This window comes from Somniosus microcephalus, chromosome 31, assembly GCF_052327205.1.
Source record: "Somniosus microcephalus isolate GS21.2 chromosome 31, FLI_Smic_1.0, whole genome shotgun sequence".
In the NCBI taxonomy this organism is placed as follows: Eukaryota; Metazoa; Chordata; class Chondrichthyes; order Squaliformes; family Somniosidae; genus Somniosus; species Somniosus microcephalus.
The window spans coordinates 9,487,378-9,512,543 of record NC_141017.1 but is presented as its reverse complement, the minus strand read 5'-3'; the positions used below and the strand labels follow the sequence as shown (position 1 = coordinate 9,512,543).

The following is a 25,166-nucleotide window of genomic DNA, read 5'->3' as shown; positions in this document are numbered from 1 at the left end:
GAATGTTGAGCTGCCATTCCTGCCCTTCTTTCAGCCATGTCTCAGTAATAGCTATGATATCATACTTCCAAGTGTCTATCTGTGCCCTCAGCTCATCTGCCTTATTCCCTATACTCCTTGCATTGAAGTATATACCATTAAGCACTGCCAAACTCTTTTCTTGTCTATTTTCTAGCCTTTGTTTCCTCTGAATTCCAAGCTCACTTTCTAGTTTTCTGCCTTAAATTCCAGCTTTGCTTCTCCCCTTTCTGAAAATACTCTCAGGTTGACATTCCCCTGCCAAGCCAATTTAAACCCTCCCCAACAGCACTAGCAAACCGCCCCACGAGGATATTGTTCCAGGCCCTGTTGAGGTGCAACCCATTTGGCTTTTAAAAGGCCCACATCCCCCAGAACTGGTCCCAATGCCTCAGGAATCTAAAGCCCTCCCTCCTGCACCATCTCTCCAACCACACATTCATCTGCTCTATACTCCTATTTCAGTACTCACTAGCACATGGCACTGGGAGTAATCCAGAGATTGCTACCATTGTGGTCCTGTTTATTAATCTCTTTCCTAGCTCCCTAAAATCTGCTTGCAGGACCTCATCCCTCTTTCTACATATGCCATTGGTACTGAGATGGACCACAACATCTGGCTGTTCACCCTCCCCCCTCAGAATGTCCTGCTGCCGCTCAGTGACGTCCTTGACCCTGGCATCAGGGAGGCAACATACTATTCTGGAATAGTGTGCAGCGGAAGAAAGAACCTGCAACAGTGAATATCTACAAACCCAAAGAGATCTGTATAAAAGCCCTCGGTCTGAGAGTATGTTTAGGACAGGAATGCCTGACAGACTCCTCAAGGTCCTCAGTTCAGGGCATTGCCATTTAAACCCATCATCTAAAAACAGAAGTGTGTGTCCATCAGAAAATATTTATAGTTGTGGTTTATCAGAGAAACACTGAAAGTGCAGCAAGAGGAACTGAGTGAGGCAAAACGTCCCATTTCTCTAACAGCCTCTCACACGTTCTTCAAAGACAAGAAGTTCATCCAGCTGGTGACATGGAGCTAGACAATTATCAAAATCTCAATGATTTTTGTCCTGATCAACTAATAGAAGGCAGAGGAAAACAGGAGGAGTTGCAGCCAGGTACACATCAGTGATCTGATCATTATTGTAGAGTTCATTCAGTTTGAGTTAATTAGCTCGAATTTATTAACACCTTCAGATCTGTTAACAACAGTGAAAAGGTCATTTCTCGTTGATTGGGAGAGCGTGTTGTCAGGAAATTCCACCTCTTCACAAAAACTGATGGATTTAGATCTGAACTGTGAAATAAAGCAGTGGGGTCAGAAACCCCCCGTGACCATCCCTTTAACTGATGGTGTTGTGGGCTCACACTGAAATCTGCGAGGAAGGTAATGATGTAAAGATGCTGGATGAGGGATGGTGAAATGTTGAAGAAATGATGAGGACAGAGGGGTGAGATGAACAAATGGTCTTTATTCCTTGTACCCTGCAGATTACCTGAGTAAATGATATTTTGTGCCTGTTGTTTGTAACTGTCCATAACTTGCGCCACTTCAGTTTCCTGCCCAGCTTAGCTCTCTAATCTGCTGTTGATGAATGTTCTTGTACTGAAGAAATGTGTGTTCGAGAGGCCCAATGGTGCAAAGTTTAAAACATTCCAGTGTTGACAACAACACTCGGCTCCTCTGCCTCTTCTCCAGGTCCAAACGAGAAAAGGTTTGGAGCTTTTTTCACAAGACGGTTTCCTCTAATTCTTGCAGTGATGACTTTCACTTACACTTTGCAGAGCGTGGTGTCCGATCAACAGAGCCTGTCCGAGGAAAATGGTCACCTCTGATCATCTACATTCTCCTGGGTCTCTCCATCCTGCTGTCTGTAGTGATTCTTGGCACTGCAGTTATACTGTGTAAGTTTTGTGATATTTGAAACTATGGAAGTTACTGTTGTGAATTCTGCAATGAGAGTTAACAAAGCTAATTCAGAGCTGTGCATGAATTAGCATGCATTAATAATGTAGGTATCGGGCCAGAATTTGCTGAAACAATAACTGTGTGAAAAACGCACGCCATTATTAACGTACAAATTGGCCGACATCTTGTGGCGAGGAAGAGATACCCTGTGAATTGCAAATCGCCAGAGGTTGCTGGACGATTTGCGCCGCTCCGCCGTTAGCCTCGCAAAAACTGTATCTCGCCCTTAACCTCCCCATGAGTTTCCTGAAGTTTCTGCATTTGCCCATAATTGTCCATTAAACCCAGCTCAGAAAATTAAGTCTAGTAATTAACGGCATAGGTTATCTTTTAAAATTGTGATTATTGTTAATGAGTGCCAGTCAACCCCTCTGGCCCAGAAAGTGAACAATTAAACTGTGAAGTCTCATTCCTTCAGGTAGTGAATTGTTTTTGGAGATTTTACAAATGTTAAATTTTAAATTTAAATGTTTTTCTTACTTTTCCTTCCTTTCTCTTTCTCCTCTCTCTCTTAATCCAATCTATTGTTGGCATTGAATTCACCCTCTTCTCAGTCATTCCTAGTTCATTTTTCAATCCTTAAATCTCATTGGTTAAGGAGATACACTGGTGGTCCCGTCGTTCAATAAGGTCTCAGATGCTCCGTTGCCCTCGAACTTCCAGCAAGTTATGGAGCAAAAAACCTTTGAGCTGAAGGGGGCAGGAAAAATCTAACTAATGGCGCACACTGCCAGTTGCCTCACTCCAGCAAGATTTGGCCCAATATTAATTCAGTAGTGGGACTGGGGATCAGTAATAGTAAAGGTGATCCTACTCGACAGTGTGGGGCAGGACACATAACAACACCTTTAGTAAATACAGGCTCACTGATCTAACAGTGAATTGGACACATCTTTAGACTCCTGGGGAGGGTTTGAAGCTCCTTACTGCATTAGAGAAAAGACAGACACATTAGGGGGACTTTTACCTCCTTCGGCCCGGCAGTAACTAGACAGGATGGGAGTTAAAATCCAAGCGGTAAACTTCCTGTTCTTTCACTGGCCTGCAGACATCTTAATGCTGCTGTTTTCTTGGGCAGTTGAGACTCTTGTTTGACTCAGATGGGAGCCTCATGAATAAATGTAATTCGGAGTCCTGTGATGTGCAAAAGAACCCGAAGCTATTTTAATAGCTGACTGGACGGAGCCTGCGTTCAGTAGAGCTGTGACAGCAAGAAGCAGAGGCCACGTGAGCCGCCTAGACTAATCCCACTGCTCCTCGCTCCCCGCACTCTTTAATCTTCCACTTTTTCAAGCAACTGTCTAATTGACTTTTAAAAGGATTTACGAGGGTAGAAATTCTGATCTGTGGGAATGTGGAGAACTGCAAGGTGACTGGTGATTGTTATTAGTGTGGAGTCCAGATCAGCAGAATTTCCACCCCTTTCAGCTCCCCTGGGAAACTGTGCTCAATTGAAGGGCTGCCCCGCTTAGACCCATAGGCAAATCTCAGAGAAGTGTAGAAATAATAAGGTAATAATAGTAGAGGATTTCAACTTCAATATTAACTGGGATAGTCAGAGTGTGAAAGGCTTAGAGGGTGCGGAATTCTTAAAGTGCATCCAGGAGAGCTCTTTGAGCCAGCATGTAGAAAGTCCTGCAAGAGAGGGGGCGGTACTGGACCTAATTCTAGGGAATGTAGCCGGGCAAGGGGTAGAAGTGTCAGTAGGAGAGCATTTTGGTGACAGTGACCATAATTCGGTGAGATTTAAGGTAGTCATGGAAAAGGAAAAAGATGGGCCGGAAATAAAGGTTCTAAATTGGGGGAAGGCCGATTTTAATATGATAAGGCAGGATCTGGCCAAAGTGGACTGGGATCAGCAACTTGTAGGAAAATTCACATCAGAGCAGTGGGAGACTTTCAGAAAGGAAATAGAGAGAGTACAACACCAACATGTTCCGTAACGGTCAAGGGTGGGACTAACAAGCCCAGGGAACCCTGGATGTCAAGGGATATACGAGAATGGATTAGGAAAAAAAGGGAGGCTTTTGGCAGATACAAAGGACTAAGAACATTGGAAGCCCTAGAGGAGTATAGAAAGTGCAGGGGGGTACTTAAAAAGAAATTCGGAGAGCGAAGAGGGGCATTAAAAAGCACTGGCAGGCAAAATAAAGGAAAATCACAAGGTGTTTTATAAGTATATTAAGGGCAAGAGGATAACCAGGGAAAGAGTAGGGACAATTAGGGAGCAAAGTGGCAATCTGTGTGTAGAGCCGGAAGATGCGGGTGAGGTTTTAAATGAATATTTTGCATCTGTGTTCACTATGGAGAAGGACGATGTAGGCATAGAAATCGGGCAGGGGGATTGTGATATACTTGACCAAATTAGTATTGAGAGGGAGGAGGTACTAGCGGTTTTTGTGGGCTTAAAAGTGGATAAATACTGAGGCCCAGACGAGATGTATCCCAGGCTGCTGTGTGAGGCAAGGGAGGAGATTGCAGGGGCTCTGACACAAATTTTCAGATCCTCTCTGGCCACAGGAGATGTGCCAGAGGACTGGAGAACAGCTAACGTAGTACCATTATTCAAGAAGGGTAATAGAGATACATCAGGGTATTACAGGCCAGTGAGTCTAACATCAGTGGTAGGGAAATTATTGGAAAAAATTCTGAGGGACAGAATTAGTCTCCACTTGGAGAGGCAAGGATTAATCAAGTATAGTCAGCATGGCGTTGTCAGGGGGAGATCATGTCTAACCAATTTGATTGAATTTTTCGAGGGGGTGACTACGTGCGTGGATGAGGGTAGTGCAGTTGATGTAGTCTACATGGAACTCAGTAAGGCTTTTGACAAAGTCCCGCATGGGAGACTGGTCAAGAAGGTAAGAGCCCATGGGATCCAGGGCAATTTGTCACATTGGATCCAAAATTGGCTTAGTGGCAGGAGGCAGAGGGTGATGGTCGAAGATTGTTTTTGTGACTGGAAGCCTGTGTCCAGTGGTGTACCGCAGGGATTGGTGCTGGGTCCTTTGCTGTTTGTAGTGTACATTAATGATTTAGATATGAATGTAGGAGGTATGATCAGTAAGTTTGCAGAAGACACGAAAATTGGTGGAGTGGTAAATAGCGAGGAGGGAAGCCTCAGGCTACAGGATGATATAGACGGGTTGGTCAGATGGGCAGAACAGTGGCAAATGGAATTTAACCCTGAAAAGTGGGAGGTGATGCATTTTGGGAGGACTAACAAGGTAAGGGAATACACAATGAATGGTAGGACCCTCGGAAGGACAGAGGATCAGAGGGACCTCGGTGTGCATGTACATAGATCCCTGAAGGCAGCAGGACAGGTAGATAAGATGGTTAAAAAGGTATATGGGTTACTTGCCTTCATTAGCCGAGGCTTAGAATATAAGAGCAGGGAGGTTATGATGGAGCTTTACAAAACGCTCATTAGGCCACAGCTGGAGTACTGTGTGCAGTTCTGGTTGCCACACTATTGGAAGGATGTGATTGCATTGGAGAGGGTGCAGAGGAGATTCACCAGGATGTTACCTGGGCTGGAGTGCTGCAGCTATGAAGAGAGACTGGACAGGCTGGGGTTGTTTTCCTTAGAGCAGAGAAGACTGAGGGGGGACCTGATTGAGGTGTATAAAGTTATGAGGGGCATAGATAGGGTAGATAGAAAGGAACTTTTCCCCTCAGTAGAGGGGTCAATAACCAGGGGGCATAGTTTCAAGGTAAGGGGCAGGAGGTTTAGAGGGAATTTGAAGAATAGTTCTTCACCCAGAGGGTGGTTGGAATCTGGAACTCACTGACTGAAAGGGTGGTACAGGCAGGAACTCTCACAACATTCAAGAAGCATTTACAGGAGCACTTGAAACGCCGTAGCATATAAGGCTACGGACCGTGTGCTGGAAAATGGGATTAGAATAGATAGCGCTTGATGGCCGGTGCGGACACAATGGGCCGAATGGCCTCTTTCTGTGCTGTATAACTCTATGACCTGCCCCGTTACATCGCACTGAATGAGGACATGTCTGGGGCTTTCCAGGACTCGCCCAGGAATTGTGTCCATGGTGTCCCTCATAGACCCAGTGGCAGGCATGATGATGAGAATGAGCGACGGTTCAGTTTGTGCTGGAGAAGTTCCATGAATAATGAACACAGAGGTGATTGATCCTGAAAGGATCGATTACCTTCACAGAGTTTATCCTCTGTTCCCTGCAGAGCAGGGCAGCAATTTCAAACACTTATCTTTGGATTTGGGCCTCTGGGCCCCATCATGAAGTTTAAGGAAGCCACTCCAACATCCACCTCCTCAGTGGGGCGAACACCTCCATTGGGGAACTACAGCTGTCTGTGCCCAGCTTGTATATCCCAATGACCCCATCCACAGGATTTGGGAGAGGATCAAGGAGACAGAAAAAGAGCAGCAAGAAGTCCTGCCCCGCTGTACTTCTGGCCACTCAACAGGGTCATTGGAAGCTTTGGGCTGAGGAATTTAATCTCCATTCCCTTGTGTGTTTTCCATGTCAATCCAGACCCAAGCCCATTACTTCTATCTCCATGTTTTTCTCTTAGCTCCTCTCTTCTCTCCTGTCTACTCCCCTTCCTGTCACCCAGTCATGTCACCTTTCATTGATCAAATCACAATTCCTCCTCCAACCCAGCCTACTCTCCTGGTACTGTGACATGTTTGTATCCACTTTGGATAAACCCACAGCTTTCCTCTGTGCCTCTCTCGAAGGGTCTATTGAGGAACCCGTCACTGCCTCCTGACAAGCAACAACCCTATCTGCCTCATCCTTCTCTTGTTCACACATAGTGCACCCCTGGGGAAACCTCGCCAACCACCTTCCCATCCCGATTATAACAACAACAGCAACAACTTACATAAGAACATAAGAAGATCAGGAGTAGGCCACACGGCCCCTCGAGCCTGCTCCACCATTCAATAAGATCATGGCTGATCATCGACCTCAACTCCACTTTCCTGCCCCATCTCCATATCCCTTGATTCCCCATGAGTCCAAAAATCTATCGATCTCAGCCTTGAATGTACTCATAGACTCAGCATTCACAGCCCTCTGGAGCAGAGAATTCCAAAGATTCACAACCCTCTGAGTGAAGAAATTCCTCCTCATCTCAGTCTTAAATGGCCGCCCCTTATCCTGAGACTGTGACCCCTGGTTCTAGACACTCCAGCCAGGGGTAACAGCCTCTCAGCATCTACCCTGTCAATCTCCTTCAGAATCTTGTATGTTTCAATGAGATCACCTCTCATTCCTCTAAACTCCAGAGAGTATCGGCCCATTCTACACAATCTCTCCTCATAGGACAGCCCTCTCATCCCAGGAATCAATCTGGTGAACCTTTGTTGCACCGCCTCCGAGGCAAGTATATCCTTCCTTAGATAATGAGAGCAGAACTGTGCACAGTACTCCAGGTGTGGTCTTACCAAGGCCCTGTACAATTGTAGCAAGACTTCCTTATTCTTATACTCCAACCCCCTTGCAATAAAGGCCAACATGTCATTTGTCCTCCTTATTGCTTGCTGTACCTGCATGCTAACTTTCTGTGTTTCTTGCACAAGGACACGCAAATCTCTCTGAACACCAACATTTGAAAGTTTCTCACCATTTAAAAATTATTCTGTTTTTCTATTCTTCCTACCAAAGTGAATAACCTCACATTTCCCTACATTATACTCCATCTGCCACCTTACTGCCCACTCACTCAGTCTACCTATATCCCTTTGCAGACTCTCTGTGTTCTCCTCACAGCTTACTGTCCCACCTAGCTTTGTATCGTCAGCAAACTTGGATACGTTACATTCGGTCCCTTCATCTAGATCATTGATATAGATTGTAAATAACTGAGGCCCCAACACCGATCCTTGTGGCACCCCACTAGTTACAGCCTGCCAACCTGAAAAAGATCCGTTTATCCCTACTCTCTGTTTTCTGTCCGTTAACCAATCCTCGATCCATGCTACTATATTACCCCCAACCCCGTGAGCCCTAATCTTCTGTCATAATCTTTTATGTGGCACCTTATCGAATGCCTTTTGTAAATCCAAATATACTACATCTACTGGTTCCCCTTTATCTACCCTGCTAGTTACATCATCAAAAAACTCTAATAAATTTCTCAAACACGATTTCCCTTTCATAAAACCATGTTGACTCTGCCTAATCATGTTATGATTTTCTAAGTGCCCTGATACCACTTCCTTAACAATGGATTCCAGCATTTTCCCGACGACTGATGTCAGGCTAACTGGCCTGTAGTTCCCTGTTTTTTCTCTAACTGCTTTCTTGAATAGGTGTACAACTTGTACTTATACTGCAACTTTAACATAGTAAAGTATCCCAAGATGCTTCACAAGAGTGTCATAAAACAAAATTTGACACCGAGCCACATAAGGACATATTAGGGCAGGTGACCAATAGCTTGGTCAAAGAGGCACGTTATAAGGAGCTTCTTAAAGGAAGAAGGAGAGGTTGAGAGGTTGAGAGGTGTAGGCAGGGAATTCCAGAGCTTAGGGCCTAGACAGCTGAAGGCACGGCCTCCAATGCTTTAGCAATTAAAATCAGGGCTGTTCAAGAGGCCAGGATGAGAATTTTAAAATCGAGGCATTGCTTAACCAGGAGCCAACATAGGTCAGAGAGCACAGGGGTGATGGGTGAACGGGACTTAGTGCAAGTTAGGACACGGGCAGCCGACTCTGATCTCAAGTTTACGTCGGGTAGAATGTGGGAGGCCAGCCAGGAGTGCATTGGAATAGTCAAGTCTTGAGGTAACAAAGTCATGGATGAGGGTTTCAGCAACAGATGAGTTGAGGCTGGGGCGGAGACGGGTGATGTAACGGAGGTGGAAATAGGCGGTCTCAGTTATGGTGTGGATATGTGGTTGGAAGGTGGTCGGAAGCTCATTTCAGGGTCAAGCATGAAACCAACTTTGCGAACAGTGTTGTTCAGCCTCTGACAGATGCTCGGGAGAGGAATGGAGTCAGTGGCTAGGGAATGGAGTTTGTGGTGGGGATCGAAGTCAAAAACTTTGTTCTTCCCAATATTTAAATGGAGGAATTTTCTGCTCATTCAATACTGGATATCAAATAAGCAGTCTAACAATTTAGGGACAGTGGAGGGGTCGAGAGAAGTGGTGGTGAGATAGAGCTGGATGTCATCAGCATACATGCGGAATCTGATTTGTTTTCAGATGATGTCGCTGAGGGGCAGCATATAGATGAGAAATAGAAAGGGGCCAAGGATAGATCCTTGGGGGGGCACCACAGGTAACGATGTGGGAGTGGGAAGAGAAGCCATTGCAGGTGATTCTCTGGCTATGATTAGATAGATAAGAATTGAGCCAGGCAGAGTGCATTCCCACCCAGCTGGACGATGGTGGAGAGGGGCTGGAGGAGGTTGGAGGAGTTCACCGTGTCAAAGGGTGCAGACAAGTCAAGAAGGAAGAGGAGGGATAGTTTACCTTTGTCACAGTTATAAAGGATGTCATTTGTGACTTTGATAAGAGCCGTTTCGGGACTGTGGCGGGGCGGAAACCTGATTGGAGGGATTCAAACATGGAGTAGCAGGAAAGATGGGCACAGATTTGGGAGGCGACAACACGTTCAAGGACTTTGGAGAGCAAAGGGAGGTTGGAGATGGGGCGGTAGTTTGCAAGGACAGAGGGGTCAAGGGCTGTTTTTTGATGAGACGGATGATAATGGCAGATTTGAAGGAGAGGGGGGACTGTACCTGAGGAGAGAGAACCGTTAACAATATCCACTAACATGGGAGTCAGAAAAGGAAGTTATATGATCAACAGTTTAGTGGGAATAGGATGGAGGGAGCAGGAAATGGGTCTCATGGACAAGATCAGCGCGGAGTGGTCATGAGGAGAGATCAGAGAGAAACTGGAGAAAGATGCGAGTTCAGGGCTAGGGCAGGGGGGATCCTTAGAGGAAGCTTGGCCTGGGGAAGGAAGCGAAGTGGCAGGGGCATGGTCTCAACCTAAGAGGCAAAGAAGTCCATGAGCTCCTCGCACTTGTTGTTGGAGGTGACGGTGGAGGAGACAGGGGAGAGGGGTTAAAGTAGATGGTTTGCAGCAGAGAAAAGAAGTCAGGGGGTTATCTTTGCATTCCAGAATGATCCTGGAATAGTGAGCAGATTTGGCAGACAAGAGCAGGACCCGATATATATTGTCCAGTCAGATCTGGCGGTGAATGGCTAAACCAGTTGTCCACCATATCCGTTTAAGTCTGCATCCCTTCAACGAAAGGTTGCAGATAAGGGCCATACCAGGGGGAATGGTTAGGGTGAGCGAGAGTAATGGTTTTAATAGGGACAAGGGCATCAAAGTTGGTGGTGAGGGTGTGGTTGAGCAGATCGGTAGTTGCTGAAATGTCCTGGTGAATGGAGGGCCAAAGGCGGGACAGTTTGGATTTCGTAACTGCAGTTGCAAGTGATTTGGGTGAGAGTATTTTCTCAGAGTGAAGTGAACACAGAAGGAAGTAGTGTTGGTGGGGGAGGCTCGGGGGGGGGGGGAGCGGGAGTGGGGGGAGGGTGAAAGTGGGATGTGGGTGGAGAGCAATACATGGAAGTAGTCAGAGATGGCCTTATCTGTGATTGACACGATACAAGTAGCGAGGCCACGAGAGATGGTAAGATCAAAGGGGTGGCCGTGAATATGGGTTGGGGAGTTTACATGGAGGGAGAGATTAAGGGAGGATAGGAGGATAGTGAGCTCAGAGGAGAGAGAGCATGCTGAATTGAGATGGAGGTTGAAATCACCGAGGATGAGAAATCGCTTGGTGCAGAGGCTGAGGGAGGAAAGCAGTGAAGATATCTCGGTGATAACATTTTTATGGTACTTGGGTGGGCGGTAGAGAATGAGAATTTTAAATGAGAGGTGAGGAGGTGGAACAAGGTGAGAAGCTCAAAGGAGGAGAAAGTGGCGGAGGAGTAGGGGGACACACCAAGGTGTGATTTGGTGATGAAAGCCACATCGCCACCACGGCAGTCTGAGCAGGGCCAGTGGTGGAAGGTATGGCCAGGCAGGGAGGCTTCATTTAGGGGGGGAGGTGTCATCACCCCTCAGCCAGGTTTCTGTCAAGGCCATGATGGCGATGCAATCATCCACGATAAGCTCATGGATGGTAAGGGCCTTGTTCACAAGTGAATGGACATTCTGGAGGGAGATGCAAAGATTGCTGATCCCCTGCCAGAATCCACAGGGTCAGCACTGGGAGGGGTGAGTTGGACGGGGAGGAGATTGGCAAGATTAGCCCCCAGCGGGCGCGCTGAGTGGGAAGGTTGGTGAGAGAGTTGGAGCAGACGGGGTTGCTGCTTGTGAGGAGGCAGCGACGAGTGCCTCGATGGGCCCTTCGCAGGATTCCAAGAGAGGCACAGAGGGAAGCTGTAGGCTTCTCTAGGAGGGAGTCAAGCCGGGGACGGTGGAAGGAGAGTAAGAAGGCCGAAGTGTAATGAAGGGTTGGGGTAATGATTTGGGAGGGCAAAGTACCCGAGAGAGGAGAAATGAAAGGCGACAGGATAGAGCACTCAAGGATGGGTAGACAGAAAAAAAAGTGGGAATAAAAAGTGGAAATAGAAGTGATCAGCTGGTGAATGGACACAGGGAAAACTCAAGTTTCATAGGCTTGGTTATGTAGCAATTATTGGGATACATATTTCCTGGTAGTAACAGGTAAAAGATAGGAGACAATAGGAGGGTGTTCAGAGTCAAAGTCAAAGGTCCTGTGGAAGGATAAAGTTAACGTAGATAGGGTAGAGTCGGCATGGAGCTTCGACGAAATGTGCTCCAAGTTCGAGTGAAATCCAGAAGCTATTCGAAGGGCAGAGAATTGGAGAAGGGAGGTTATTTCCATGGGAATGAAGATCCAGGAGATGTGCAGAATCGGTTGCGGAGCCGAAAGTTGATGGCAAAGTTGGAGGTCACCGTAGATGAGAGCAGAGGAGAAAAGTAACCAACTAGCCAGAAACTAACAAAGCTGAAAAACCAGTGCTCACCTCACACAATACTGCCCCCTTATACTTCGCCTGTAGATGAACATTCACTGCCCCTCCACACCTCCCTCCAGAATGTCCACTCGCTCGTGAACAAGGCCGTTGTCATCCACGACCTTATTGTGGATGGTTGCATTGACTTCATGGCTTTGACTGAAACTCGGCTCAGCGGTGGTGAGACTTTGCCCCTTACTGAAGCCTCCCTGCCGGATTTTCCTTCCACCACGTGCCCCACCCAAGCTGCCATGGTAGTGGTGTGGCTCTTACCACCAAATTACACCTTGGTCTCTCCCGCTATTTGTCTGATACCTTCTCCTCCTTCGACCGCCTCACCTTACTCCACACCTCGTCTCTTTTAGAATTTGTCTTCTCCACCAACCCCACCCAAGCCCAGTGCCGAGTTTCTCATTGAGATAGACATCCTTCTTTCCCCTCTCAGTATCTGCATGGAACACTTTCTCATTCTTGGTGATTTCAATCTCCATCTCATCTATCCTCACCCTATTTCCTCTCAATTCACTGCCTGCCCGTCCTCCCCAAACCTCTCCCTCCATAGAAATTCTCTCCCCATAACCACGGCCAGACACTTGATCTTTCCATCTCATGAAGCCTCCCACTTCCATGGTCTTGATCGCTGATTAGGTCATTTCCGACCCCTTCCTTGCACCTCCTAACTCCCTTCCAACCCCACTACCTTCTGCATCCATTCCTGAAAATAACTCTCCTCCAAGTTACTGACAACTGCACTTTGAAACTGCCAACTGTCTAGACATTAGTTCTGCACTCACCATGATACTTCTGCAGCTCACGATCTGCTCAAATAGAAACTCACCTCCACATTTGATGGTCTTGTCCCCAACAAAACTATTACTCGCTCCTGCCCGCATCATTCCCCCTGACATGACCCTCACCTTTGCTCCTTCAAGTGCAAGGGACACAGATTGAGCATATTTGGCCCACAACTAGTTTAGCCATCCATCACCAGATTTGGCAGGAACAGGTCAAGTGCTATCGGACCTCACTCTCCTCTGCCAAAGCCACCCACTACTCCAGGATCACCCTGAATGGCAAATATAAACTGGTTTCTTTTCTCCACTATCAAACATCTCCTGAAACCCCTCTCCCATGCCCACTCCTTCCTCAAGTGCAACAAACAGTACGAAGAGCTCATGGATTTCTTCATCATTAAGATTGAGACCATCTGTTCAGCTGCCTCTGCTGCTTCCGTACCTTCCCCTAGCACACCGGGCCAAACCTGCCCCCAGGCTCTTCCCTTACCGAGTGCTGATCCTGTGTCTTTGTCTAGTTTCTCTCCTATCTCCCCTGCTGCACTCTCTGATCTCATCTTGTCCATGAGACCCATCCCCTGCTCTCTTGACACCCTTCCCACCAAACTGCTAACCACCCAACTTCCCTTCCTGCCGCCATGCTAATTGACATAAATGATTCTCTCTCCGCATGTACTGACCACCTATCAAAACTGCTTTTGAGTGACCTGTAGCTGGACAGCAGAGAGGGGAGCAGCAGAGAGGGAGAAGCAAAGGGGTGAGCAGCAGAGAGGGCAGCAGAGGGGGCACTACCCGCAACACAGGACGTACAGGCAGAGGCTGAGTTTCCTTGACATGTCCGAACAGCAGTGTTTCAGGAGGCTCAGGTTGTTGTGTCAGGTGGTGGCAGACATCTGCAGCCTGGTAGAAGAAGACCTGCTCCCTTCTGGACCTGGTTGCCACCAGAGGCTGTAAAAGTGACCACAGCCCTCAACCTTTTTACCTCCAGATCCTTCCAGGGCACTGCTGGAGACATATCCAGGGTCTCCCAGTTGGCGGCCCATAAATATATAAGACAGATGACTGATGGCCTGTTTGATATGGCTGGCAATTGTGTCAACATCGCCTGAGATGATGCCAGTCAGAATGAGCGGGCGCTTGGGTTTGCATCTCTGGCTGGCTTCCCACAGGTGCAGGGCATCTTCGACTGCACACGCATGGCAATATGTGCACCCCAGATCAACCAGGAGTATTCATCACTGCAAGGGCTTCCAATCCATCAATGTGCAGCTGCTGTGCGCGCAAGATTCCCGGGGAGCTGCCATGGTGCTTTCATCCTGCGGTAGTCCAGGCTCCCTGATGTCTTAGGACCTGCAAGCAGACTTAAGGTGTGGCTGATAGGAGACAAAGGTCACCCACTTCTAATTTGGTTGCTAACACCAGTGAGAAATCCACCAATGAAGCCCAAGTGCAGTACAACGAAAGAAAATGATCCCCAAATGTGTCACTTAGCAAGCAATCGGCATACTCAAGATGCGCTTCAGGTGCCTGGACAGATCTGGAGGTGCCCTTCAGTATGCACCAGCCAGGGTGTCCAGAATGATCGTGGTGTGCTGCGCTCTGCACATCATTGTGTAGGATAGGAACCACAGGAGGAACAAGGCACTGAGTGCACACTGTCTACAGGTGGATCCGAGGAGGAAGAGCAAGAGGAATATGGCAACCCCAATGCAGCACCAGCCACTCACACTGCTGTCCGGGTGCCAGGGATTCTCTTATAGCTGTAAGGTTCAGTTAGATGCCAGCACTGGATCAATGTAGCAATCACACCAACAGCCACTCTCCTCACTCCTCTCCGCAATCTCACTAAAACAAAGCAGTCCTATAAACAACCAATCACCCATTGCACATCCATTGATCCCTGTCAATTCATGTCTTCCCATTCATCAAGAAGCAACTGAAAAGGTGAGTTGCTCTGAGTGCTGTTGGAGTTTTGCTAAGTGGGAGAAAAATCATTTAAGTGTATTTTGTGAATTTTAGTGTGTTAAGAAGTCAATTATTTGAAGTAAGTTTAATTTTTTAAGGGTTTTTTAAACTCTTGGGCAGTTTAAACAGGAAGTAGAATCCGGGTATAAACGGGGAGGGGCTAGTGCAGTGCACAGAGTGCTTTGTGCATTGAGTGCTGTTGGAGTTTTGCTAAGTGGGAGAGTTCGGATAAGTGGGAGGTGAGGGTGTGTTTTTTGCTCTGTTTTGTTCCCCACTCCCAGGCTTAGACAGCACTGCGGAGGTGGAGCAGCAAGACGAGTCAACCAAACAGGCTCCACAGACGGTATTCAAGGAGGAGGTTGGTGATCAGCTGGTTGGTTGGTTTTCTTCCTTCTCTTCTCTTTTATACCTTTAAGTTGGTAAGTCCTATTGAATAGTGGTGTGATATTATCATATATATCCGGGCAGGATTTTCATAACTAATAATAAGAAATTAAATTAATTATATAGAATGGAGCAGGTGATGTGTTACTGTTGCGAGATGTGGGAGCCGGTGAACCCCATTGAGGCTCACGGTGATTACATCTGCGACAAGTGTTTGCTGCTAGAGGAACTCAAGTTCCATGTTATGGAGCTTGAGACCGAGCTTCAGACACTGCGACACATCAGGGAGGGGGAGAAGTTCCTGGACTCTATGTTTCAGGAGATGGTCACATCTATGAAGTTAATTACTGCAGATGTAGTCCGTGCTCAGGGACAGGACGGTGTGACTATGAGTGAGGAAGGTACAGGGTTCCAGGATGTAGTGTTGAAGGAGACGCAGCCCTTGTTCTTGTCCAGCAGGATCGAGGTTCTTACTCCCTGTGAGGGCGGGAGCGGGGACTGCAGGGAGGATGAGCAACCTGGCCACAGCACCGTGGTACAGGGGGCCATTCAAGTGGAGGGAGTAAAAAGAAATGTTGTAGTGGTAGGGGATAGTATCATTAGGGGGATAGATAGGGTTCTCTGCAGTCAAGAGCGGGAGTCCCGAAGGCTGTGTTGCCTGCCTGGTGCCAGGGTTAAGGACATCTCTTCTGGGCTGGAAAGAAACTTGGAGTGGGAGGGGGAGGATCCAGTTGTCGTGGTCCATGTTGGTACAAACGACGTAGATAGGACAAGGAAGACGGTTCTGTTAAAGGAGTATGAGCAGCTAGGGGTCAAATTAAAAAACAGAACCTCAAGGGTAATAATCTCTGGGTTATTACCTGAGCCATGAGCGAATTTGGCTAGGATAAATAAAATTAAAGTGTTAAATGCGTGGCTCAAAGACTGGTGTGGGAGAAATGGGTTTTGCTTCTTGGGACACTGGCACCAGTACTGGGACAGGAGGGAGCTGTTCTGTTGGGACGGACTCCACTTGGCCAGTGCTGGGACTAGAGTCCTGGCGAATCATATAACTAGGGCTGTAGAGAGGGCTTTAAACTAATTAGTGGGGGGGTGGTTTCTAGAGAGCAAATAATAGAAATGACAACAGAGAAGGTCATAGACTTAAGTAGCAGTGGGGGAATTAAAAAACAGAATGTGTCAGGAAGGGACAGATGGTATGGAGTAAAAAGTAAAGTCCTAAAAAGGGAAAAAACAGGAACTAAGTGTTACAAAACATATTTGAAAGTTCTTTATCTGAATGCACGTAGCATTCGTAACAAAATGAATGAGTTAACGGCACAAATAATGACATATGGGTATGATCTTGTGGCCATTACAGAAACATGGCTGCAGGGTGACCATGACTGGGAATTAAACATACCAGGTTATTTAACAATCAGGAAGGACAGGCAGGAAGGGAGAGGAGGTGGGGTGGCTATGTTAATAAAGGAAGGAATCACTATAATACAGAGAAATGATATTGGGTCAAAGGAGCAGGATAGTGAAACAGTTTGGGTGGAGATAAGGAATAATAAGGGGAAAAAAACACTAGTGGGTGTAGTCTATAGGCCTCCGAACAGTTGCAACTCTGTTGGACGGAGTATTAATCAGGAAATAGTTGAGGCTTGTAATAAGGGAACAGCTATAATTATGGGGGATTTTAATTATCATATTAACTGGACAAATCAAATTGGGCAGAGCAGCCTTGAGGATGAGTTCATTGAGTGTATTAGGGATGGGTTTCTTGAGCAGTATGTAACTGAACCGACCAGGGGGCAAGCAACCTTAGATTTGGTCCTGTGTAATGAGACAGGATTAATTAAAAATGTCCTAGTAAAGGATCCCCTTGGAATGAGTGACCATAACATGGTTGAGTTCCATATTCAATTAGAGGGTGAGAAGGCTGGATCTCAAACAAGCGTGCTGAGCTTGAATAAAGGAGACTATGAAGTTATGAGAGCGGAATTAATTAGAGTGGACTGGGAAAATAGATTAAAGGGTAAGATGGTACATGACCAGTGGTGTACATTTAAGGAGTTATTTTACAACTTCCAAAAAATATATATTCCACTGAGGAAAAAAGGGTGTAAAAGAAAAGATAGCCATCCGTGGCTAATTAAAGTAATTAAGGATAGTATCCGACTAAAAACAAGGGCATATAAGGTAGCCAAATCTTGTGGGAGGATGGAAGATTGGGAAGTCTTTAAAAGACAGCAAAAAATAACTGAAAGATTGATTAAGAAAGGGAAGATAGATTATGAAAGTAAATTAGCAAAAAATATAAAAACAGACAGTAAAAGTTTCTATAGTTATATAAAAAGAAAAAGGGTGGCTAAAGTAAATGTTGGTCCCTTAGAGGATGAGACCAGGAAATTAATGGTGGGAAACATGGAGATGGCAAAAACACTGAACAATTATTTTGTATCAGTCTTTGCAGTAGAGGACACTAAGAATATCCCAACACTGGACAAACAGGGGGCTCTAGGGGGGGAGGAACTAATTACGATTAAAATCACTAAGGAAGTGGTACTTGGTAAAATAATGGGACTCAAGGCGGATAAATCCCCTGGACCTAATGGCTTGCATCCTAGGGTCTTGAGGGAAGTAGCGGTAGGGATTGTGGATGCATTGGTAATAATTTTCCAAAACTCACTGGACTCAGCAAAGGTCCTGGCAGATTGGAAAACTGCTAATGTAACACCCTTATTTAAAAAGGGTAGTAGGCAGAAGGCTGGAAACTATAGACCTGTTAGCCTAACATCTCTGGTTGGTAAAATGTTAGAGTCCATTATTAAGGAGACAGTAACGGGACATTTGGATAAACATAATTTAATAGGACAAACTCAGCATGGTTTCATGAAGGGGAAGTCATGTTTGACAAATTTGCTTGAGTTTTTTGAGGAAGTAACATACAGGGTGGATAAAGGGGAACCACTGGACGTAGTGTATTTAGACTTCCAAAAGGCATTTGACAAGGTGCCACACAAAAGATTATTGCTCAAGATAAAAAATCACGGGATTGGGGGTAATATTCTGGCGTGGGTGGAGGATTGGCTCTCTAACAGAAAGCAGAGAGTTGGGATAAATGGTTCATTCTCAGATTGGCAACCAGTAACTAGTGGTGTTCCGCAGGGGTCAGTGCTGGGTCCCCAACTCTTTACAATCTATATTAACGATTTGGAGGAGGGGACCGAGTGTAACATATCAAAGTTTGCAGATGATACAAAGATGGGACGGAAAGTAGTGAGTGAGGAGGACATAAAAAACCTGCAAAGGGACACAGACAGGCTAACTAAGTGGGCAGAGATTTGGCAGATGGAATACAATACTGGAAAGTGTGAGGTTATGCACTTTGGCAGGAAAAATCATAGAGAAAGTTATTATCTTAATGGCAAGAAACTGGAAAGTACTGTAGTACAAAGGGGTCTGGGGGTCCTGGTGCACGAAACTCAAAAAGTTAGTATGCAGGTGCAGCAAGTGATTAAGAAGGCCAATGGAATGTTGGCTTTTATTGCTAGGGGGTTGGAATATAAAAACAGGGAGGTATTGCTGCAGTTGTACAAGGTATTGGTGAGACCGCACCTGGAATACTGCATACAGTTTTGGTGTCCATACTTAAGAAAAGACATACTTGCTCTCGAGTCAGTACAAAGAAGGTTCACTCGGTTAATCCCGGGGATGAGGGGGTGGTCATATGAGGAGAGGTTGAGTAGATTGGGACTCTACTCATTGGAGTTCAGAAGAATGAGAGGCGATCTTATTGAAACATATAAGATTGTGAAGGGGCTTGATCGGGTGGATGCGGTGAGGATGTTCCCAATGATGGGTGAAACTAGAACTAGGGGGCATAATCTTAAAATAAGGGGCTGCTCATTCAAAACTGAGATGAGGAGAAACTTCTTCACTCAGAGGGTGGTAGGTTTGTGGAATTTGCTGCCCCAGAAAGCTGTGGAAGCTACATCATTAAATAAATTTAAAACAGAAATAGATAGTTTCCTAGAAGTAAAGGGAATTAAGGGTTACGGGGAGCGGGCAGGAAATTGGACATGAGTCTCGGTTCGGAATGGTCATGGCCTGTGGGTAGTGGAGTGGGCCTAATGAGGAGATGGTTGGGGTCTGTAGAAGGTAAGTACTGTAGAAAATATAGGGACAGAGTGATCTCCTGGATGGGTCGGATTGGGTCTTTATCTGGTTTTTCGCCTCTCCCGGGAGATCACATGGGTTCGGGTGGATGCAGAGTGATAGAAGATTTGAGGTTAGGATCAGATCAGCCATGATCTTATTGAATGGTGGAGCAGGCTCGAGGGGCCGATTGGCCTACTCCTGCTCCTATTTCTTATGTTCTTATGTTCACCCAGCAACCAAGAATGGGCAACACGGGAAAGTGGTGCAAAGTAATACATTGTATGTGATTGTCCTAAACAATGGAAACTTAACAACCTAACATTTTCTCAAACACCCATGTGCATACCCTTGGTGAACTACAAAGCTTTACTCTTTCTTTTCCTAGCGCTCATACAGGGTGCACCCATGTGGCTTGAGCAGAGGCAGAGGCAGGCTGCTCAGATCTCTGCTCTGACTGCTGAGGTGCTCTTGGCTGACGTCCTCAGGGTTTTGGAGCCCGTGAGGGCCCCGCCAAAAACTGCTCCACCTGCACCTGTGCTGGGGCAGACTCAGCCATCGGGAGAGGAGGTAGCGTGTGGGCTACTGACTGGGGGCGGGGGGGCAACAGGTGAGAAGTGGAGTTGAGCCACATTTCACTGCTACCACTGTGGTGGAGAGCACTTTGGTGGAGTGCTGTAAGGCCAAGGCTAAGGTATCTGTCATCCTATTTAAGGTATCCAGAGATGTTGGCATCCAGAGCCTGACCAATCGTGGTCAAGGGCTGCATGGACTCATTTGATTGGTGTATTTGATGTTCCATGGAGCTGGCCACTCTATCAATGGAAGTAGACATCATGTCAATGGCCTGCGACATCAACCCACTAATCTTGAGGCAGACTCCTCCATTCTCTTTGCAATCATTGGCAGTGTGATTGGAAGGCCTGTTAGTACATCACACGTTGCTGCTGCTGCTGAATGATTCGCCTTTTCACTGATGGCGCCCAGGGTACAGCATCTGTGTCCAGCTGATTAGAGCTTGGAGCGGGCTTCACCCTCCGGCGGGGACTCTCCGCTGCTGTCAGTGCCACCACTGTCTGTACTTGCTCACTTGTGAACTGTGAGTGACCAGGTGAAAACTAACTATTTGTCTAACTGGCCCACTGAACTGCGGGTATCTGCGCTGGTGCATGGGATGCACGAGTCCTGTGACAGTGCACCCTCAGAGGGAATTAGCTCCTCTGAGAATTCAGAGTCCAGGATTGGGTTGCCACCACTGGGGAGGAGGGAAATTTATTGCTCCTGCAGCCTTTAAGAAGCTGCAGATAGTTCAAGGGTGGCATCACTTTTTAAGCAGGAAGGACACAGTCTGAAGGAGGAGGAGCCTCAGAGGGTCAGCAGCAGGATGTGTTCCAGATTGACAGATGCATCCAGGGAGACGTGGCTGAAGTCAGGGTGAGAAGGACTTGTCTGTTTGGCACCGAAGTCCCATAAGAGGGCGGGTCAGGCTATAGGGAGGGAGGTGGCAAGGGCAGTCAATGCAACCACCACCACACCAAGATTTCCCACACAGGGCAGGAAGGAGTTTAATGACCTCACAAGGCCAGGCTAGGCAAGTCAATGCATTGTTGTCAGTCCACATCCTGTACCACAGACAAAGGCTTCACTCACCTCCTTACTTCTCATTCTCTTTCTCTGTCATGAGCTGGGTGTCAGGGAAATTCATTTATGCAAAGGGAAACCTTGGCAAACACTCAAGAACTTGTTGAACTCACAACCATTCTGTCAACTCACATAGTTTGCCACAAAGAGTTCTGCTCAGATTTCAAGGATTGTTTATTTAAGGGGACAATGCGCCTCCAGGCCTTATCATCATGGGATGCATGTACTCACATGGGGAAACAAGTGCCATACCACTGACATTCCTTTAACAATGTCTCTCCCCACAATGTCTCTTGCACACAACCAGACAAACAACTGCACCTGAGAGAGAGAGACATCCATACTGAAAACCCTGAGCCCACACAAAGAGTAAGCTTCGCAGATAATAGCAGAGACAGTAGAGGTTGTGGGAGATGGGGGCAGCAAAATGTTGATAAAGGCTGGGCAAGGCTCAGCATCGATAGAGCCAGTTCCCTGTGCTTTCTCAAAGTATTGCCGTACGCTTACACTCACTGCGCTTCCAACATCCCAATGATGCCTGGTAGCTCCATGTCCCTCACTGTAATGCTTCTCTTCTGCTGTTCGGGGCAATCTAATTGGGTCATCATCCAAGGCTTACCATTCCATGCTTTGGTAACCTTCACTTTAATGGTAGGAGCTCAATTTAATCCAGATGTGTGTCAATAATTGATGTAAGAAAAAGGAGACTTACCATCAAGTAACTTTAAAGTAAGCTTTAAGTAACTTATAAACACACTATATACACAAGAGAGGTCTTTACCATGCCTCTGGTAGAAGCCTCTTACAATACTGAATAGACCAGTATTTATACCAGTCCAACAGGAAGTGACATATGACAGGAAGTGAGGTATGTACACAGTTCATAGTTCATAGTTCATAGTTCACAGGAAGTGATGACATAACTTCCCGGAAGTTATCATTTTTATCACATTCTTCCCTCCTGCAGGATTAGGAGGCTGTGGTCTACCTTTTGGTCCGCAGCCGCCGAACAAGGAAGAGTCGCACTCGTTTGGATTCCCGTCGTAGAGGGTCGCTGGTCCGCTTACATGCGGTTGGCCATTGGTCAGAGTCTGTGTGGCCTGGATTGCCCTGTGAAGGGTCGGGGAGATCATGGCTTCGAGTACGAGCCCCAATAGGTTCAAAGTCGGACTGCCTCTGTTCAGAGGGAGGTGCAGAGCTGGTCTGTGGCAGATCAGTACTTTCATGCGCGGTACTGGGAGGGTCGCAACCTTGAGCACGGGGTTCTACCGGCACCAAGCTAGTTGGTGTCCGATCAGGATCCTGGAGAGGGGTACCCGATAGGTCCCAAGAGTTTCCTGGTGAAATGTCATCACCCGATGTCCCACTAGGTCCTGGTGGGCAGGGAGCCAGATCCCGTAATGATACGGTAGATTCTCGGCCGTCGGAATATCGTATGTTTGCATAGGTGGGGTTGGCATCGGTTAGTTCGACCTCGTCTACAAGAGGGTCATTTTTAGACGTCCGAACGTATCTTCGGAGTAATACAGGTCCAGGAGTAGTTAGCCATGACGGGAGTGATGTCCCATGAGATGAGCGACGCTGGAATCCAAAGAACCGCTCATGAGGTGTAGTATTTGTGGCTGTAGAAAGCAGGGACCGTATAGAGTGCAATGCATCCGGAAGCACTGTTTCCCATTGCTGGTCTGGTAGGCCCCGAGATCTTAAAGCGAGACGTACGGAATTCCAGATGATACCGTTATACCTCTCTACCTGCCCATTTCCGATGGGATGGTATGGTGTTGTTTTGCTTGTAGCAATTCCCCGTTCTGAGAGGTAGTCCTTGAGTTCCCTTGACATAAAGGATGGACCCCGATCTGAGTGAATATAAGCCGGCATGCCACAGAGAGAAAATACCTGCTCAAGGCAGCAGATTACTGTGGACGCCAGCATATTGGAGCAGGGGAAGGCAAACGGAAAACGTGAATATTCGTCGATCATGGTGAGCAAATATGTGTTCCGAGTTGAAGAGGGCACTGGGCCCTTAAAATCGATGCTAAGTCATTGCATCGGTTGGGTTGCATGTATGAGTATACCATCTGAGGGGCGGAAGAACAGAGGTTTTAATTCCGCACAAAGCCGGCATTCTGAGCATATTTTCTTTACATCTCCAGTGGAAAAAGGGAGATTCCGTGATCGTACGAAATGTAGCATGCGCGTAACGCCAGGATGACACAAACCATTGTGGACATCCATGAGAGTGGAGGATGACATAGTGGAGCAGAATGCCCGTGTGAGGGTGTCCGGGGCCACATTCTCCTTGCCAGGCCGATAGAGAATGGTATAACCAAAAGAGGCCAGTTCCATCCTCCAAAGTTGTATTTTATTATTCTTAATTTTGGTTCGTTTTCGATTATCGAGCATGAAAGCGACTGATCGTTGGTCCGTGATCAATGTAAAGTGCTGGCGAGCTAAAAAATGGTTCCACTTCCGTACTGCCTCTATGATGGCTGTGGCTTCTTTCTCAACTGGAGGATAATGTAGCTCGGCACCTTGTAAGGTCCTGGACATAAATGCTACAGGACGACCTTCCTGATTCAGAGTAGCCGAGATCGCCACCTCCGAGGCATCACATTCAACCACGAAAGGGAGATTCTCATCAATGGAGTGAAGAGCCGCTTTCTCCAACTGTTTTTTGAGAAGGTTAAAGGCTGCAACAGCCGCTGTTCCCAGTGGAAATGATCTAGCATGCAGCAAGGGTTGGATTTTGTCTGAAAAATGAGGAATCCATTTAGCGTAGTATGCAAACAGACCGAGAGCCCGACGTAAAGAAGTCGGATTCTTAGGTGACGGGAGCTCTTGGAGCGGGCGAAGTCTTTCTGGGTCTGGCTTAATGATACCATTGCCTACGCAGTAGCCAAGGATGTTGATGGTCGGTTGCGACTCAACAGATTTGGATTCATTCAGGGTCAAATTACGGCGATGGAGGGCATCCCGAAATTTTTGGAGGTTGGTGTCGTGTTCCTGTTGATCGTGACCTGCAATGGTAATGTTATCAAGATAGGGAAAAGTGTCCCTTAGGTTTTCCTGCTTAACCAGGCCATCCATTGCCCGTTGAAAGACAGCCACTCCATTAGTAACCCCGAATGGGAGGCGACAAAATTGGTACAGCCGTCCATTAGCCTCAAAGGCTGTGTACTGCTTATCTGAGACCTTCAAGGGTAACTGATGATAGGCACTTTTTAAATCGTAAGTTGAGAACACTTTGTATTCGGCCAGTTTATTAACCATATCATCAATGCGTGGCAATGGGTAGGCGTCCAAGTCGGTATATTGATTGATGGTTTGCGAATAATCGATGCATAGTCGCTGTTTGTGAGGTTTTAGAGGGTTCTTGACAATGACGACTTGAGCCCGCCAGGGCGACGAACATGGTTCAATGATATCCTCTGCTAGAAGTCGAGAGATTTCAGCCGCAATAAAAGATTGGTCTTCCTGATTAAAGCGCCATGATTTCGTTATTATCGGTTGGCATTGAGGCGGAATACTGGCAAATAATGAGGGTTCATCAAGTGAAGCTGCTGATAATGCACAAAATGGTAATTTAGATGGTATATTAGAAATAGTAAGTCCGGGTTTGGATCCACCAAACTCAATGGTGAGTTTCTTATGCTGTTTTTGGAAGTCCAGCCCTAAGAGGAGATCACTACATAAGTCTTTGAGCACCGAAAGTCAGGTGGAGGGATACATACGACCATGAAGTGTCATATCAACAACACAAAAGCCGGAGATTCTGGTATTAAGTGATGACTGGGCCATCGCAATTGCCTGGTCCGATGGGAAGACATGTAGTTTCAATTTCGCAACAATCTGTTCCTTAATGAAACTATCAGTACTTCCTGAGTCAATTAAGGCATCTAAGGTATGCCCTTTAATTGAAATTTTTGTGGCTGCCTGAGACAGGTTCTGTGGGCAAGCAGCTGTAATTGGTGTCGTTGCACAGAGAGTGGCTAAAACTCTCGGTGTGCTTCTTTGGGAGAGAGCTCGAGAGGAAGCTTGATAGGTCCTAGCTGGAGCATCTTGATAGGCCCTAATTGGGGCAGTTCGGTAGGCCTTAGCTGGATTGGCCCTCGTAGAGGCCCTTGATAGGCAAACTTTAGCAAAGTGTCCTTTTTTCCCGCAATAACTGCAGATTGCATTGTGAGCAGGGCAGGTTTTCCTAGGGTGAAAAGCATCTCCACAAAAGAAGCATTCCTTCCTAGATTGCCAAGAGGC

At 46.8% G+C, this 25,166-nt stretch overlaps 1 protein-coding gene across 1 annotated transcript in view; it reads left to right on the top strand.

Annotated features, from left to right (window-relative positions):
• The first annotated feature begins 1,033 nt into the window (after positions 1–1,033).
• Positions 1,034–25,166, top strand: part of LOC147097566 (hepatic lectin-like) — a 78,259-nt gene continuing 54,126 nt past the window's right edge. Inside the window, exons 1-2 of the mRNA XM_085971515.1 lie at positions 1,034–1,133; positions 1,801–1,920. Of these exons, the coding sequence (XP_085827641.1) occupies positions 1,046–1,133; positions 1,801–1,920 (208 nt within the window). The 5' untranslated portion in view covers positions 1,034–1,045. The remainder of the gene's footprint in view (positions 1,134–1,800; positions 1,921–25,166) is intronic.